Source organism: Armigeres subalbatus, chromosome 1, assembly GCF_024139115.2.
Source record: "Armigeres subalbatus isolate Guangzhou_Male chromosome 1, GZ_Asu_2, whole genome shotgun sequence".
NCBI classification, from domain to species: Eukaryota; Metazoa; Arthropoda; class Insecta; order Diptera; family Culicidae; genus Armigeres; species Armigeres subalbatus.
In genome coordinates, this window is record NC_085139.1 from 97,824,952 (window position 1) to 97,842,527 (window position 17,576).

Here is a 17,576-nt window from a genome sequence, read left to right on the forward strand (position 1 = left end):
TGGTTGGTTCGGTTGGTTCGATGGGTTTGGTTGGTTTGGGTTGATTTGGATTGGTTTGGATTGGATTGGTTTGGATTGGATTGGTTTGGATTGGTTTGGTTGGTTTGGATTGGATTTGGATTGGTTTGGTTGGTTTGGTTTGGGTTTGGATTGGTTTGGATTGGATGTGGGTTGGATTTGGTTGGTTTTGTTTGGGTTTGGATTGTGTTTGGATTGGTTTGGTTCGGTTTGGATTGGTTTGGTTCGATTTGGATTGGTTTGGTTGATTTGGTTGGTTTGGTTCGATTTGGATTGGTTTGGATTGGTTTGGTTGGTTTGGATTGGTTTGGATTCGATTTGGATTGGTTTGGATTGGTTTGGATTCGATTTGGTTGGTTTGGATTGGTTTCGATGGGTTTGGATTGGTTTGGGTGGTTGGATTGGTTTGGATTGGTTTGGATTGGATTGGGTTTGGATTTGGTTTGGTTGGATGGGATTTGGTTGTGTTTGGTTGGTTTGGTTTGGTTTGGTTTGGTTGGTTTGGATTGGTTTGGATTGGTTTGGATTGGTTTGGTTGGTTTGGATTGGATTGGTTTGGTTGGTTTGGATTGGTTTGGATTGGTTTGGATTGGTTTGGATTGGTTTGGATTGGTTTGGATTGGTTTGGGTTGGTTTGGATTGGTTTGGATTGGTTTGGTTGGATTGGGTTTGGTTTGGTTTGGATTGGATAGGGTTTGGATTGTGTTTGGATTGGTTTGGTTTGGTTGGTTTGGTTGGTTTGGATTGGTTTGGATTGGATTGGTTTGGATTGGTTTGGATTGGTTTGGATTGGTTGGATTCGGTTTGGTTGGTTTGGATTCGATTTGGATTGGAATTGGATTGGTTTGGTTGGTTTGGATTCGATTTGGTTGGTTTGGATTGGTTTGGTTCGATTTGGATTGGTTTGGTTGTATTTGGTTCGATTTGGCTTGGTTTGGATTGGTTCGGTTGGTTTCGATAGGTTTGGATTGGTTTGGATTGGTTTGGATTGGTTTGGATTGGATTGGTTTGGATTGGATTGGTTTGGTTGGTTTGGTTGGTTTGGATTAGATTTGGTTGGTTTGGATTGGTTTGGTTTGGGTTTGGATTGGTTTGGATTGGATGTGGGTTTGGTTTGGATTGGTTTTGTTTGGGTTTGGATTGTATTTGGATTGGTTTGGATTCGGTTTGGTTGGTTTGGATTCGATTTGGATTGGTTGAATTGAATTTGGATTGGTTTGGATTCGATTTGGATTGGTTTGGATTAAATTTGGATTGGTTTGGATTGGTTTGGTTCGATTTGGATTGGTTTGGATTGGTTTGGATTCGATTTTGATTGGTTTGGATTGGTTTCGATGGGATTTGGATTGGTTTGGGTTGGTTTGGATTGGTTTGGATTGGATTTGGATTGGATTGGTTTGGTTTGATTTGGTTGGATGAGGTTTGGATTGTGTTTGGTTGGTTTGGTTTGGTTTGGTTGGTTTGGTTGGTTTGGATTGGTTTGGTTGGTTTGGATTGGTTTGGATTGGTTTGGATTGGTTTGGATTGGTTTGGATTGGTTTGGATTGGTTTGGATTGGTTTGGTTGGTTTGGTTGGTTTGGATTGGTTTGGTTGGTTTGGATTGGTTTGGTTGGTTTGGTTGGTTTGGACTTGGATTGGTTGGTTTGGATTGGTTTGGATTGGTTTGGATTGGTTTGGTTGGTTTGGATTGGTTTGGATTGGTTTGGATTGGTTTGGATTGGTTTGGATTGGTTTGGATTGGTTGGTTGGTTTGGATTGGTTTGGATTGGATTTGGATTGGTTTGGACTTGGATTGGATTTGGATTGGTTGGATTGGTTTGGATTGGTTGGATTGGTTTGGTTGTGTTTGGATTGGTTTGGTTCGATTTGGATTGGTTTGGTTCGATTTGGATTGGATTTGGATTGGTTTGGTTCGATTTGGATTGGTTTGGATTCGATTTGGATTGGTTTGGTTGGTTTGGATTGGTTTGGTTCGATTTGGATTGGTTTGGATTGGTTTGATTGGTTTGTAATGGTTTGGATTGGTTTGGATTGGTTTGGATTGGTTTGGTTGGTTTGGATTGGTTTGGATTGGTTTGGTTCGATTTGGATTGGTTTGGATTGGTTTGGTTGGTTTGGATTGGTTTGGATTGGTTTGGATTGGTTTGTTTGGATTAGATTTGGATTGGATTTGGATTGGTTTGGATTGGTTTCGATAGGTTTGGATTGGATTTTGGTGGTTTGGATTGGTTTGGATTGGTTTCGATTGGATTGGTTTGGATTGGTTTGGATTGGGTTTGGATTGGTTTGGTTTGGATTGGTTTGGTTGGTTTGGATTGGTTTGGATTGGGTTTGGTTGGTTTGGATTGGTTTGGATTGGTTTGGTTTGGATTGGTTTGGATTGGTTTGGATTAGATTTGGATTGAATTCGGATTGGATTTGGATTGAATTTGTATTGGATTTGGATTTTATTTTGATTGGATTTGTAATGGATTTGGATTGGATTTGTAATGGATTTGGATTGGATTTGGATTGGATTTGGATTGGTTTTTTTATTGGATTTGGATTGGAATTGGATTAGATTTGTATTTGAATTTGATTTGGATTGGTTTTGGATTTGATTTGGATTTGATTTGGATTGGATTTGGATTGAATTTGGATTGGATTTGAATTGGATTTTGATTGGATTTGCATTGGATTTGGATTCGATTTGGATTGGATTTAGATTGAAATTGGATTAGATTTGGATTTGAATTTGATTTGGATTTGATTTGGATTGTATTTTTAATGGATTTGGATTGGATTTGAATTGGTTTTGAATTGGTTTTGGATTGGATTTGGTTTTCGATTGGATATGGATTTGGATTTTATTTGGAATGGATTTGGATTGGATTTGAATTGGTTTTGGATTGGATTTGGTTTTCGATTGGATATGGATTTGGATTTTATTTGGAATGGATTTGGATTGGATTTGAATTGGGTTTGGATTGGATTTGGATTCGGATGGATTTGGATTGGGTTTGGATTGGATTGGATTTGGATTGGATTTGGATTGGATTTGAATTGGATTTGGATTGGATTTGGATTGGAATATGATTAGATTTGGTTTTGAATTTGATTTGGATTGGTTTTGGATTTGATTTGGATTGTATTTGGAATGGATTTGGATTGGATTTGGATTGGATTTGGTTGGTTTGGATTGGTTTGGTTGGTTTGGTTGGTTTGGTTGGTTTCGATTGGATATGGATTTGGATTGGTTGTGGATTGGATTTGGATTGGATTTGGACTGTATTTTTAATGGATTTGGATTGGATTTGAATTGGTTTTGGATTGGATTTGGTTTTCGATTGGATATGGATTTGGATTTTATTTGGATTGGATTTGGATTGGATTTGAATTGGGTTTGGATTGGATTTGGGTTTCTATTGGATATGGATTTGGATTGGATTTGGATTTGGATGGATTTGGATGGATTTGGATTGGATTTGGGTTGGATTTGGATTGCATGTGTATTAGATTTGGATTCGATTTGGATTGGTTTGATTTTGGATTGGTTTCAATTGATTTCAGATTTAATATTAATTGGATGAGGATAGGCTTTTGAATTGAATTTGGATATAAATTGGATTTATATTAAAAATAAAATTGAAATAAAAGTAATCATAATAATGAAATCCGATTAAATTTGCTTTGAAATCGGATTTAAATGCCATTTTTCCGGTTTGGATTTGCATATTATCAAATTGGATGGGAATATGATTTAAGTATGGATTTATTTCGGTTTATGTTCGGGTTGAATTCAGATTGGATTTGGAGATTGGATTAATGTATCGATTAGCATCAAATTGATTAGAGTTTGTTTCAAGTTTTTGTTCTGGTTTTACAAAATTTGTCCCATAACTCGTACTCCTAGCTATCGCCTGAAGCCGAATAATTAATATTAGAAAATATAACTCTGACCTCTCTCGTTAACCATCGGCAGCTGCTTTTCGGTCGGCTGAAACTGGAAACCAGTAACCCATTTTATGACGACTCTTTAAAAGCTTTCAACTTTTTAATGCCAGAGCACCCGAGAGGGCTCGCAAATTGGCGTTTTGCACGCAATCGACCGACGCGACGCTGCCTAATAAAATCATCAGACGGCTTCAGTAATGAAACAATTTCGATTTAATTATATTAATTCTTCTACCAGCAACGGGGGGAGACCTTTCTTGACTTGTATTGCTCTCATTCTGGCTGATTTTTATTGTGGCGTTAAACTGGAGTCTCTCAAACATAGAATTTGTATTTTTTTTTTCAAACATTTTTCCTTTAAATATGGAAAACGGCAATACTGGAAATACAAAAAAGTGCTATGTATTCGTGTATGTGGTTGGCGGAAAAGTCAAAATATTATGGTTTACCGCCAAACATGCATAAATGAATGTAAATTGCATAAATGCAACGAAAGCTTAATTATCCCACCGGCTCGTACTCCTACTTCCTGCCACTTGCAATAAAAGAACTCATTTTTGTGTGCTACAACAGAACTCTGTGGAGAAGGCTACATATGTTTGTGACCTAAAAGTGCAGTAAATAGAACCTTCGGTAGCAGCAAACTTATGACGGATTATCGAATGGGCTGCGTTGGGGCGTTGCGAATGGGGAAACCATTTCAATCCCTGTGGAAACGGATAATATGAAGGGATTATCAGATTTTGTGTGTACTCAATTTGGGTTACTTTACGGATTAAATCCATTTTTTCGCAGTTGCTATCCTATTTGTGAAATGAATCTGGTGGAAACAAGGATCCTTGGTGTATTATATACGTACTGACTTATTGATTTCATTTGAATTTTTTGGAAAGCTTCTGGAAAAAGTGATAATGTAAAAATCGAGTTTTTCAAAGTTCTCCACAAATAAGAAATCTTTTCAGGTTTTTACACACCAAACAGTGAGCAACTTGTAACATTATTCTAATTTTATTCTTGTCTTTCCATTTCAGGTGAGTTTCTATCAAAGATGAGCAAACAACTCAAGGTATTTAAAAAATACAACATGTTCTAGATTCATATTTACTATTTAAATGCGTGTACATAGATGGAGCACTATCCATCTAGTTTTTATATTCTAACAGTGGAAGTAATCATATCAGAAAATAGCAATCTTCTCTTTTTTATTCTACCTTTAAAAACATCTCAGAATCATGACTCTTAAAAACATCAGTTAATTGCTTAACAGCACCAGCAAACCCGGTTCAATGTCTTGCTTCGCGAAAAGAAGCTTACGTCGAAACATGAAAGCTTTCAATGTCTGCTAATGACCTCCGTCACTCGGCCGCATTCCACCTTCGAACCACCAACCAAGCAATCCACTGACGAACAAGACCGAGAACTACAACGTAGACCACCTTCAAAAAACCACCGCAAACCGCAGTTGGCTCACAAGACCGACCGTCGTCAGTTGCGATCGGCGTCGTCGGGATCCATTTGTTCCGCCTGATTTCGCCGGATCGTACCCCCGGTTTGTTGTGGTTCGACCAAAAAGCCACAAACGAATCCGAAATGACGTGATAAGTGCACTCTGGAAACACCGGTGACCAAAATCAACACTTTGAGCTGAATCAGATTTCAATTATTTTTAAATGCAATTTTGATGCAATCTTGCTTTGAGGAATACTCTGTTTAGGTAAACTGGTTCAATCGATTTATTGAAGCGTTAAGACCCAGATCTTTCCTTCATGACAGCTTGTAGAACCTGTTCTACAAGTTCGAATATACTTCCACCATTTTTGGTCACCTGCTCATGTGGGATTTTACCACAGTGAAGTGGCGGCACATAAGATGCAGACGCACTTACAATTTCACGAACAGTTATCAACATATGTACGGCGCTGGCTCCCCCCGCACTTGTTGGAGCATAATTACAGCCCAATCCGAACCGCCAATTTGTGCTACCGTCTGATGATGCATTACGCATGGAATCACCGACCCCAGCAGGGGAGAACCGTCTGGCAGAAGGTACCTCGCGTCGGAGCGAAATGCGAAACGGGGAATGCGATGTTGCGCATTCAGAGAGTGGGAAGAATTTCACCGTGATGGAATCGAACATCATATGGAACACAAATTGGATGCTCGGAGTTCTTAGATGGTCGTGGGTGCAATGAGTTGTAATTCAATGAAGCGAGATGAGTTCCGTAAACATTTGGAATAATTGCAAGACCGATCCACGGAATTTCAATTGAAACAACACAAAATGTTGTGTCCAGTTATTATTTTGGGTTGGATGAGAACATTGGGGAAAACCGATTTCAAAGGTTGAAACAAATTATAACTTTATTTAGTTACAGAAAAGATCAAAGACTTATTTAGAAATCAATTTTCCAATGAGCTCAGTAAGTGTTGTTTCATGGATGTGGGCACTTCCGTTAAATATGTTTTTCAAACTATGGAATACATACTTTACATATTTTGTTGATGAAAATTGGAAATTAGGAAAAAGTCAATTAGGAAAAAATAGCAACATTTGTTAATAGGTAGATCGTTGGGTTTGGATTCGCACTGATCAGTGATGTGACGGTCAGAGTAATATGAAAAAGATATTTTAGTTACAAGATAAAGATTGTCGCTGTCGTCGCTGTCCGGAACATCTTTTGCTGGCGAGAATAGAGTGCTAAATGTCAATGAAGAAAAAATATATAATATTAGATAGTTCGGTACCCAACATGTTCGGACAGCAGAATAAAGGGAACCGAAGCGACAATCTTTATCTTGTAACTAAAATATCTTTTGATATGATCACGATCACTTGCGCACTGACAATCGAACGCGCAGTAATTAAATGACTTACCGACATGATACAAAGAAGAACCAAACATTACGTTCTGCGTCCAATATGAATATGGAACACGATCAAACGCGCACTCAGTTCTATTTTGTGATTTATTGGATAAAAAAAAACTATTTTCTTTTAATTTCAATTTGATGAATGTATACGAGGAAAATGTAACATTCTATTGAGCTTGCTGTGATATTAATTCCCAATGTAGCGAAAGTATGCTGGCTTGTAAAAATCAACCCTTAATTTGATAGATTTCATTCGATGTTCACTTGGACATCAAGATATTTTTTTTACAATGGTTACATGTTGATTTTCCATTCTTTTTTACTATATTATTTATGTAACATATTTCAATGTTTATAGATGCAAAATTGTACTCATTTCGAAAAAGATCTGACACCCATTCTACACAAATGCAGTCAGTTGGTTAAATGTGTCACTAAGCTTATGATTACATTAGATAAGCTGGATGAAAAGCGTAAGAAGTATTCATGATTCATTATTTTCAGCCCCATACAAATATCTGATAAGCTTCGTGGACGAACAATTCGGAGAAACGTTTTACAAGTGGCACAAACTTGTTCGTCTGCATTTCGCTAAAAAATATGCAAAAGACAACAACTTATCAAACATGGTGACATCTGGTTTATCGTGGTCTTATCCAAATCTGTCATTTCAAGCACATAATAATAAATCTGCGAAATATGCGCGCAAATACTATGCCTTCAACCGAGCAAAAGAACAATATTACGTACCTCAAGGACAACAAAGAAAATCAGATTTCATGGATATATGATTTGTAGCAAGTTTATATGCAATGAGTATTGAGTAACGAGAGTGATAATGACAGTTGAAAAAGATACATTAAAAATAATTAAAGAAACATTCATGTTGAAGGAATTATGAATTATTTCTGAATTCTAAATTCTCGGTGGCAATTAGGATGAGCTCCCTGTGTACGCTTGGATAAATTTCTCTTAAAGGTTCGAATGAATTTCCCGTGGAAATTAGAATAAATTTCCCGTAGAAATTCTAATGAATTTCCCGTGGAGTTTCGAATAAATTTTTCCGTGGAAATTCGAATGAATTTTCCGTGTAAATTCGAATGAATTTCCCGTGGAATTCGAATAATTTTCTCCTGGATATTCGAATGAATTTCCCCTGGAAATTCGAATGAATTTACCCTGGAAATTCGAATGAATTTCCCCTGGAAATTCGAATGCATTTCCCGTGGAAATTCAAATGAATTTCCCGTGGAGTTTCGAATAAGTTTCCCGTGGAAATTCAAATGAATTTCCCGTATAAATTCAAATGTATTTCCCATGGAAATTCTAATGAATTTCCCGTTGAAATTCGAATGAATTTCCCGTGGAAATTCGAATGAATTTCCCGTGGAAATTCGAATGAATTTCCCGTGGAAATTCGAATTAATTTCCCGTGGAAGTTCGAATGAATCTCCCGTCGAAATTCGAATTAATTTCCCGTTGAAATTCGAATGAATTTCCCGCGGAAACTCGAATGAATTTCCCCATGGAAATTCTAATGAATTTCCCGTGGAAATTCGAATGAATTTCCGGTGGAGTTTCGAATAAATTTCCCGTGGAGTTTCGAATAAATTTCCCGTGGAGTTTCGAATAAATTTCCCGTGGAGTTTCGAATAAATTTCCCGTGGAGTTTCGAATAAATTTCTCGTGGAGTTTCGAATAAATTTCCCGTGGAGTTTCGAATAAATTTCCCGTGGAGTTTCGAATGAATTTCCCGTGGAATTTCGAATGAATTTCCCGTGGAAATTCGAATGAATTTCCCCTGGAAATTCGAGTGAATTTCTCGTGGAAATTCGAATGAATTCCCGTGGACATTCAAATGAATTTCCCATGAAATTTGAATGAATTTCCGTGGAAATTCTAATGAATTTCCGTGGAAATTCTAATGAATTTCCGTGGAAATTCTAATGAATTTCCGTGAAATTCTAATTCGAGTGAATTTCCGTGAAATTCGAATTAATTTCCTGTGGAAATTCGAATTAATTTTCAGTAGAATTTCAAATGAAATTTCCGTGGAAATTCGAATAAATTTTCCGTGGAAATTCGAATTAATTTCCGTGGAATTCGAATGAATTTCCCGTGGATATTCGAATGAATTTCCGTGGAAATTCGAATGAATTTCCGTGGAAATTCGAATGTATTTTCCGTGGAAATTCGAATGAATTTCCGTGGAAATTCAAATGAATTTCCGTGGAAATTCGAATGAATTTCCGTGGAAATTCGAATGAATTTACCGTGGAAATTCGAATGAATTTCCGTGGAAATTCGAATGAATTTCCCGTGGAAATTCAAATGAATTTCCGTAGAAATTCGAATGAATTTCCGTGGAAATTCGAATGAATTTCCTGGAAATTCGAATGAATTTCCCTGAAATTCGAATGAATTTCCTCTGGAAATTCGAATGAATTTCCTCTGAAATTCGAATGAATTTCCTGGAAATTGAATGAATTTCCCGTGGAAATTCGAATGAATTTCCCCTGGAAATTAGAACGAATTTCCCCTGGAAATTCGAATGAATTTCCTTTGGAAATTCGAGTTAATTTTCCCTGGAAATTCGAATTAATTTCCCCTGAAAATTGGAATGAACTTCCCCTGGAAATTCGAATGAATTTTCTAATGAATCTCCCGTGGAAATTTGAGTGAATTTACTAATAAATTTCCCGTGGAAATTCGAATGAATTTCCCCTGGAAATTCGAATGAATTTCCCCTGGAAATTCGAATGAATTTCCCCTGGAAATTCGAATGAATTTCCTGCGGAAATTTGAATGAATTTCCTGCGGAAATTTGAATGAATTTTCCGTGGAAATTCGAATGAATTTCCCGTGGGAATTCGAATGAATTTCCCGCGGAAATTCGAATGAATTTCCCGTGGAAATTCGAATGAATTTTCCGTGGAAATTCGAATGAATTTCCCGTGGAAATTCGAATGAATTTTCCGTGGAAATTCGAATGAATTTCCGTGGAAATTCAATGAATTTCCCGTGGAAATTCGAATGAATTTCCCGTGGAAATTCGAATGAATTTCCCGTGGAAATTCGAATGAATTTCCCGTGGAAATTCGAATGAATTTCCCGTGGAAATTCGAATGAATTTCCCGTGGAAATTCGAATGAATTTGCCGTGGAAATTCGAATGAATTTGCCGTGGAAATTCGAATGAATTTCCCGTGGAAATTCGAATGAATTTCCCGTGGAAATTCGAATGAATTTCCCGTGGAAATTCGAATGAATTTCCCGTGAAATTCGAATTAATTTCCCGTGGAAATTCGAATGAATTTCCCGCGGAAATTCGAATGAATTTCCTGTGGAAATTCGAATGAATTTCCCGTAGAAATCCGAATGGACTTCCCGTGAAAATTCGAATGAATTTTCCGTGGAAAATCGAATGAATTTCTTGTGGAAATTCGAATGAATTTCTTGTGGAAATTCGAATGAATTTCTGAATGAATGAATTTCGAATGAATGAAAAAAAAATCTCGTGAAAATTCGAATGAATTTCCCGTGCAAATTCGAATGAATTTCCCGTGCAAATTCGAATGAATTTTCCGTGAAAATTTGAATGAATTTTCCTTGGAATTTCGGATGAATTTCCCGTGGAAATTCGAATGAATTTCCGTGGAAGTTCGAATGAATTTCCGTGGAAATTCGAATGAATTTCCCGTGGAAATTCGAATGAATTTCCGTGGAAATTCGAATGAATTTCCCGTGGAAATTCAGATGAATTTCCGTGGAAATTCGAATGAATTTCCTTTGAAATTCGAATGAATTTCCTTTGAAATTCGAATGAATTTCCGTGGAAATTCGAATGAATTTCCCGTGGAAATTCGAATGAATTTCCGTGGAAATTCGAATGAATTTCCGTGGAAATTCGAATGAATTTCCGTGGAAATTCGAATGAATTTCTCGTGGAAATTCGGATGAATTTCCCGTGGAAATTCGAATGAATTTCCCGTGGAAATTCGAATGAATTTCCCGTGGAAATTCGAATGAATTTCCCGTGGAAATTCGAATGAATTTCCCGTGGAAATTCGAATGAATTTCCCGTGGAAATTCGAATGAATTTCCTGTAGAAATTCGAATGAAATTCCTGTGGAAATTCGAATGAAATTCCTGTGGAAATTCGAATGAATTTCCTGTGGAAATTCGAATGAATTTCCTGTAGAAATTCGAATGAAATTCCTGTGGAAATTCGAATGAAATTCCTGTGGAAATTCGAATGATTTTCCCGTGGAAATTCAAAAGAATTTGCCGTGGAAATACAAATGAATTCCCCCTGGAAATGCAAATGAATTCCCCCTGGAAATGCAAATGAATTTCCCGTGTAAATTTGAATGAATTTCCCGTGAAAATTCGAATGAACTTCCTGTTGAAATTCAAATGAATTTTTCGTGGAAACTTGAATGAATTTCCCGTGGAAATTCGAATGAATTTCCCGTGGATATTCGAATGAATTTCCCTTGGAAATTCGAATGAATTTCCCTTGGAAATTCGAATGAATTTCCCTTGGAAATTCGAATGAATTTCCCTTGGAAATTCGAATGAATTTCCCTTGGAAATTCGAATGAATTTCCCTTGGAAATTCGAATGAATTTCCCTTGGAAAATCGAATGAATTTCCCGTGGAAATTCGAATGAATTTCCTGTGGAAATTCGAATGAATTTCCTGTGGAAATTCGAATGAATTTCCTGTGGAAATTCGAATGAATTTCCTGTGGAAATTCGAATGAATTTCCTGTGGAAATTCAGATGAATTTCCTGTGGAAATTCGAATGAATTTCATTCGAATTTCCACGGGAAATTCATTCGAATTTCCACGGAAATTCATTCGAATTTCCACGGAAATTCATTCGAATTTCCACGGGAAATTCATTCGAATTTCCACGGGAAATTCATTCAAATTTTCACGGGAAATTCATTCGAATTTCCACGGGAAATTTATCCGAATTTCCATTGAAAATTCTTTCCAATTTCCACGGGAAATTCATTTGGATTTCCATGGGAAATTTATCCGAATTTCCACGAGAAATTCATTCGAAATTCCACGGGAAATTCATTTAAATTTCCACGAGAAATTCATTCGAATTCTCACGGAAAATTCATTCGAATTTACACGGAATCCACGGTAATCCATGGGAATTAGAATGGATAAAAAATGAATTTCCTTTGAAAATTCGAATAAATTTTCCATGAAAATTTGAATGAATTTCCCTCGTTAATTTGAATAAATTTCCCACGTTAATTCGAATGTATTTGACATGGAAACTCGAATTTATTTCCCGTTGACACTTGGATGAATTTCCTATGAAATTCGAATGAATTTTTCGTGGAAACTCGAATGAATTTTTCTTGACTAAACATTTTCAAAGTTTTTCAAATCAACCAGTAAACAACAGTCAGCAATCAATTTATGTGGCCTTGAACTGCCGATTGTGACCTGAGCGGCGAGTATTTAGACATTTTTTTATTAACTTTTTTTCACCCATTACTCAGTGCTAAAACACTGGTAAAGACCCCGATTCAGAGGCACCCCCACTGTTGGTGTGTTTAATCGACTGCATAGTAATTATTAAATGGTTTGCACCGACCAAACCGACGCGATGACGGATAGCCGGGCCCGCTTTGGCCGCCGGGGAAAGTGTCTGCCAAGGCTGACCTTTTTCACTGCTAATGGACGTATTTTACTGCGCTGCTGGTCGAGAGGAAGTCGATGACGATTAAGGCTAATGGTGCGTGGATCGGGCGAATTTGATGAAGCAGCGTTTGGTCAGAAGATTTCCTTCGGTTTACCAGTGAGGTCAAATCGTGTTCGTGTCGATTACTGATAACGCGATGCAAGCTCTCTTTTGGTCATTCAATTTTCATTTAAATTTGATCGATAGCCAAGAGATTTTAAAAGCAGATTTCCTTTCATGCCAAATAGTTTAAAAATTCTCAAGCTGAACTTGGATCAGGTTGTTTACCTCGGTGCTTTATAAACCTCTTTCAGAACTCTCCCGATATTGGAAATCCATCTGATTTTTACAGCTTTTTCAATCAAGATGATTTTTGTTTTTGGCATGACGGATTTGCCGGTGAGACTTGGTGCTTAATTATGCTGTGGAAAAGTTTTCGCTAGAAATTTCTCCGAAAATGCCATCGCATTATCCGGCCGTGCTCGTTCTTCAAGTGACGACTAATGGAATTCCGTGAAATTTTCTCACGCTAAAACAAAGTCATATCGCGCGCCGCCACTAGAAATTCAAAGAAATCGCGGCCATAGCTGACCCGCTTAGAAACATTCAGAGCATAACGCATTGCTTCTTATGATCTCTGACCATCGAGCTGCCGGAACGGTGGAAGGGCGGGGTCTTTTGTGAATTGTGATTTTCTTTAACTTGAACTGCTCACCGAACACGCTGCGGCCACAATCGGATGCGCTTACTGGGAGGAGTAAAAACCAACGATTTTTTTTTTCTCTTCTCGGCTTTTGTTTTATTGCCGCACTTGAGCGCAGCCAAGTGTGTTTAATCCATTTTCTAATTTACTCCCGCAGTGGAAATCAAGTTGTGCCGTCGTCGTCGTCGTCGGTTTCCAAACATCAGTCACAAAAACTAGATTCATAATAATCTAAATCTGAGAAATGAAGGTTTTTGCCGCTGTTGGTCGAAAGTCTGAAGGGCCATAATTTTGCTACCAATGGGGCTGCCATCAAAGTTAGTCTTGCAGATGCAGATTACACTACTGGATCGTTGGAAACAGTAGTGGCGCACAATTGCTGTGGTCGAAGCTCGGGAGAAAAAGTTTTCATCAGGAAGGGATTGGTAGAGAACGAGAAGCCGTGGACAGTAGATTGATGCCACACGAATGAGAAATTATTCACATGCTGTAACAATTCCTAGAGCACTCGACAGTAAGTCATTTTGAATTTCCTACAAAGTTGCATGTTTTCAAATGTGGGAAACGATTTTTGAAAGTTAATTTTCCCTGAATAAAGTTCAATTTAAATACTTTACCCAAACCATTTTTTTCAACTTCTCATCTATGTCCTTTCAGTTATTTACCTTAACTACAATATGCTATTTCGACATTTTGTGACTTTTGAACTTTTGTCTTCTCGTTCTTTTATCTTTCGTGCCGTTAAGACACCGTCATTTGTGCCAAGATCTATAGATTAAACAACACTCCAAACATCAACAACATGCAAATAGGAAAAAAAAACATTTGATTTCTTTTTTACCGCCATTATATGTACCTCAGTCACGAGGCGAGGGAAGCCAATAAAATGCACCATAGCGATGTGTAATGCCACGCCTGGAAGCGGTAGCACAAGCCAAAACATATTCTGAAATGAAGCTCACCCACGAGGTTACAGTCGTAAAAACCAAATGAACAGAAGTGTTAAAATGTTGCGCTTTTACTACAGGTGCAGTTGGAGGTGGTCGTTGTGGTGACAACAGCCGGTGGCTTAGTAACTGACGAAACGACCGAATGACTGACTGACTGACTGATGGACTGACTATGGTGGTTATGGTGGAATTACAAAATCAAAATATCACGTAAGCAATGTTTTCCAACCAGAAAGCCGGTTAACTGCTTTGGCGTCTCACATTGATTGCCCCCCATGGGGTGGTAGTGACAGTTACCGATGCTTTAGGAACTGCATCGCAAATAATTAAGCCTCAGGGGGAGACTGTTTATGGGAGCCAACTGTACTTAACGCGATAATATGGATTTACACTCAAGCTTACGGGTGATTACCGGATAAACCAATTGCAGTATTGCTCACCTATTTCTTATTCCGTCCCGTTCCCATAACAGATCCGGACCGTGTACATTTACGGTCAACCGATCATCTCGCTGTTCGTAGAGAGTCAGGAACGACTCTGTCTGGCCCAAATTTCCAGCACGCTGTTAAAAGATTTCAGCTACAATGAGATTCACAACCGTCGCGTAGCTCTGGGCATCACCTGCATCCAATGTACTCCCGTACAGCTTGAAATACTGCGACGAGCCGGAGCGATGCCGGCGTCGTCACGGCGATGCGGCATGATCACCCGACGAGAAGCCGAGCGGCTCTGCAAATCGTTCTTCGGTGAGTGCAGTCAACCGGCCCTACCAGAGGGATTCGTCTTCAACGTCTTTCATGAATGCGCCTGGGGTTGCGTTGGAGCCTTCTCCCCAGCACGTTACAACAGTTCCCGAGCCAAGTGCATCAAGTGCACCTACTGCAATCTATTCTTCTCGCCCAATAAGTTCATCTTCCATTCACATCGGCTAACTCCGCACGACAAATACGTCCAACCGGACGCAGCCAATTTCAACTCATGGAGACGTCATCTAAAGCTCCAGGGTTCACCCCCGGAAAAGATCTCCTACGCGTGGGAAGACGTCAAGGCCATGTTCAACGGCGGCACCCGCAAACGTTACATCCTTTCGACTGCCCGCAAGTACAGCGCTGCAACAGCTGCCGCCGATGCAGCATCATCCGCCCTACTGGACCCAGGCAAGGAACCGGTCACGTCAACCATTTGTGACCTATCGACCTCGGCGGCCACCGTTGTTACCAAGCAGGAAGCTCCCGACACATCCGACACCCACATGAACAGCGGAGACAGTTGCAGCAGCAGTACCAGTCCCTTTGCCCACATCCCGCACCTGCTGTCGCAATCGAGTGCAGCCCTCCCGAGCTCTTCAACCAATCCGGTCTCCTCGCCGAATGCAGCCGCTGCCGTCGCGGCAGCCAATTCGGCGGCAGCTGCTGCCAGCTTCGGGTTCAAACTGTCCTGTCTGCAGCCGTTCGCTTTCAACGGAATTGGTCACTTCCCGGCAATGGTACCGAGTGCAGCTGGATATTTGGTACCGCTGCTGCGTCCCACGAACCCGAAGAGCATCTCCGCTGCAGCGATGTCCGCGTTTAAGCCTGTGGTAAAGGTCAAGAAGAGGTACGATGGTAGGGTGGAAGCGTTTCATACACGCAGAATCACGAACGTTACGACGCTCCTCCGGGCAGTGCTTCCGGAAGGAGTCGCATACTTGGTCTACCTCTCTGGGGATGAGGGTTTTCATTTCAGTATGTGCGTTTGCTTTTTGAAGTTGGATACAAATGAGTTTCACATGTCATATTTTTAGTTTACATAAAAAAAAACATTTTGTAATTTCAGCAGATCTTAGCGGCAGTTTGCAACATTGCAACACATTACACACAGCCTATATGCTTACTTTTTAAACCAAAGATATTCGCCAAATAATTCCTTAAACCGAGATCGAGAATATAATCACATTCCTTAAGATGAAAAGCGTAATGTGAGCTTTCCCTGATAGTTTCGCTATGATCACTAGGAAGCTCCGAGAGATCCCAAGAACTTGGACAAAAAGTTCTTGAAGCAACTACATCCGAATGTCCTGAAAACCTCATCCCAACCATCGGATGTTTCATTCATTTTTAAACTCGTTGGACTATTCGGGTAAAATTCTTGAATCTTCCGGATAAAAACTTCGGAAATTACATTTGTTTGGAACATCTGTCACCATCTGGAAAATTCAAACATTACCCCAGGACGATATCCTCTCTATCGATCTTACCGTGACTCGTCATACACAACAGCTTGAACGAGGGATAATTTGAATTGAGCGTCAGTAGGCCATGACTTACAACACGTTTGCAAAGCAACCAGTTTTTCCCCTGATTAGTTACGGACGACACGTAAGTACTATTTTGTCCCCGACAATTACCTAACGTATTCAGCTGGTCCTTTTCCGATGGCGCGAGGCCACACTTCTGGCGATCCTTGCCGGGCATAATTTATACTGTTTTTCAAATTAATAAACTCTGCATCGGAAAAGGATGGACCAATCAAAGATAATAAATAAAAATGCCCAATGAAACTACGAAAAAGCGCGTGTGCTGCTCGCAAAAGTGCTCAGTGCGTGTAAAAAAATCGCAAAAACATTTTGAGCGCGAGTGGTGCTCGCAAAAGTGCTCAGAGTGTATTCAAATCGCTAAATATTGTGAGTGCGAGTGGTGCTCGCAAAAGTGCTCAGTGCGTGTTAAAAATCGCTAAAATATTTTGAGCGCCAGTGGTTTCGCAAAAGAGCTCAGTGCGTATCCCAGCAGAATTTCCTCCGAAATCCTAGTAGGATTCCCTCCGGAATCCGGACAGGATTCCCTCCGGAATCCGAGCAGGATTCCCTCCGAAATCCGAGAAGGATTTCCTCCGGAATTCGAGCAGGTTTTCCTCCGGAATTCGAGCAGGATTCCCTCCGGAATCGCAGCAGGGTTTTCTTCCGGAATCCGAGCTGGATGTCCTCCGGAACACAAGCAGGATTCCCTCCGGAATCCGAGCAGAATTCCCTCCGGAATCCGAGCAGAATTCCCTCCGGAATCCGAGCAGGATTCCCTCCGGAATCCGAGCAGGATTCCCTCCGGAATCCGAGCAGGATTCCCTCCGGAATCGAGCAGGATTCCTCCGGAATCGAGCAGGATTCCTCCGGAATCGAGCAGGATTCCTCCGGAATCCGAGCAGGATTCCTCCGGAATCAAGCAGGATTCCTCCGGAATCGGAGCAGGATTCCTCCGGAATCCGAGCAGAATTTCCTCCGGAATCCGGAGCAGGATTCCTCCGGAATCTGAGCAGGATTCCTCCGGAATCGAGCAGGATTCCTCCGGAATCCGAGCAGGATTCCTCCGGAATCGAGCAGGATTCCTCCGGAATCGAGCAGGATTCCTCCGAATCCGAG

General features: G+C 39.7%; 2 protein-coding genes across 2 annotated transcripts in view; both read left to right on the plus strand.

Annotated features, from left to right (window-relative positions):
* The window catches only part of LOC134218161 (SKI family transcriptional corepressor 2), a 90,723-nt gene extending 74,755 nt beyond the window's left edge, over nucleotides 1-15,968 (plus strand). The window contains 2 exon segments of the mRNA XM_062697059.1: nucleotides 4,984-5,018; nucleotides 14,616-15,968. Coding sequence (XP_062553043.1) covers nucleotides 4,984-5,018; nucleotides 14,616-15,968 — 1,388 coding nt within the window.
* The window catches only part of LOC134203426 (ubiquitin-like protein 3), a 291,816-nt gene that overhangs the window by 217,662 nt on the left and 56,578 nt on the right, over nucleotides 1-17,576 (plus strand). The gene's annotated exons all lie outside the window — the stretch shown is intronic.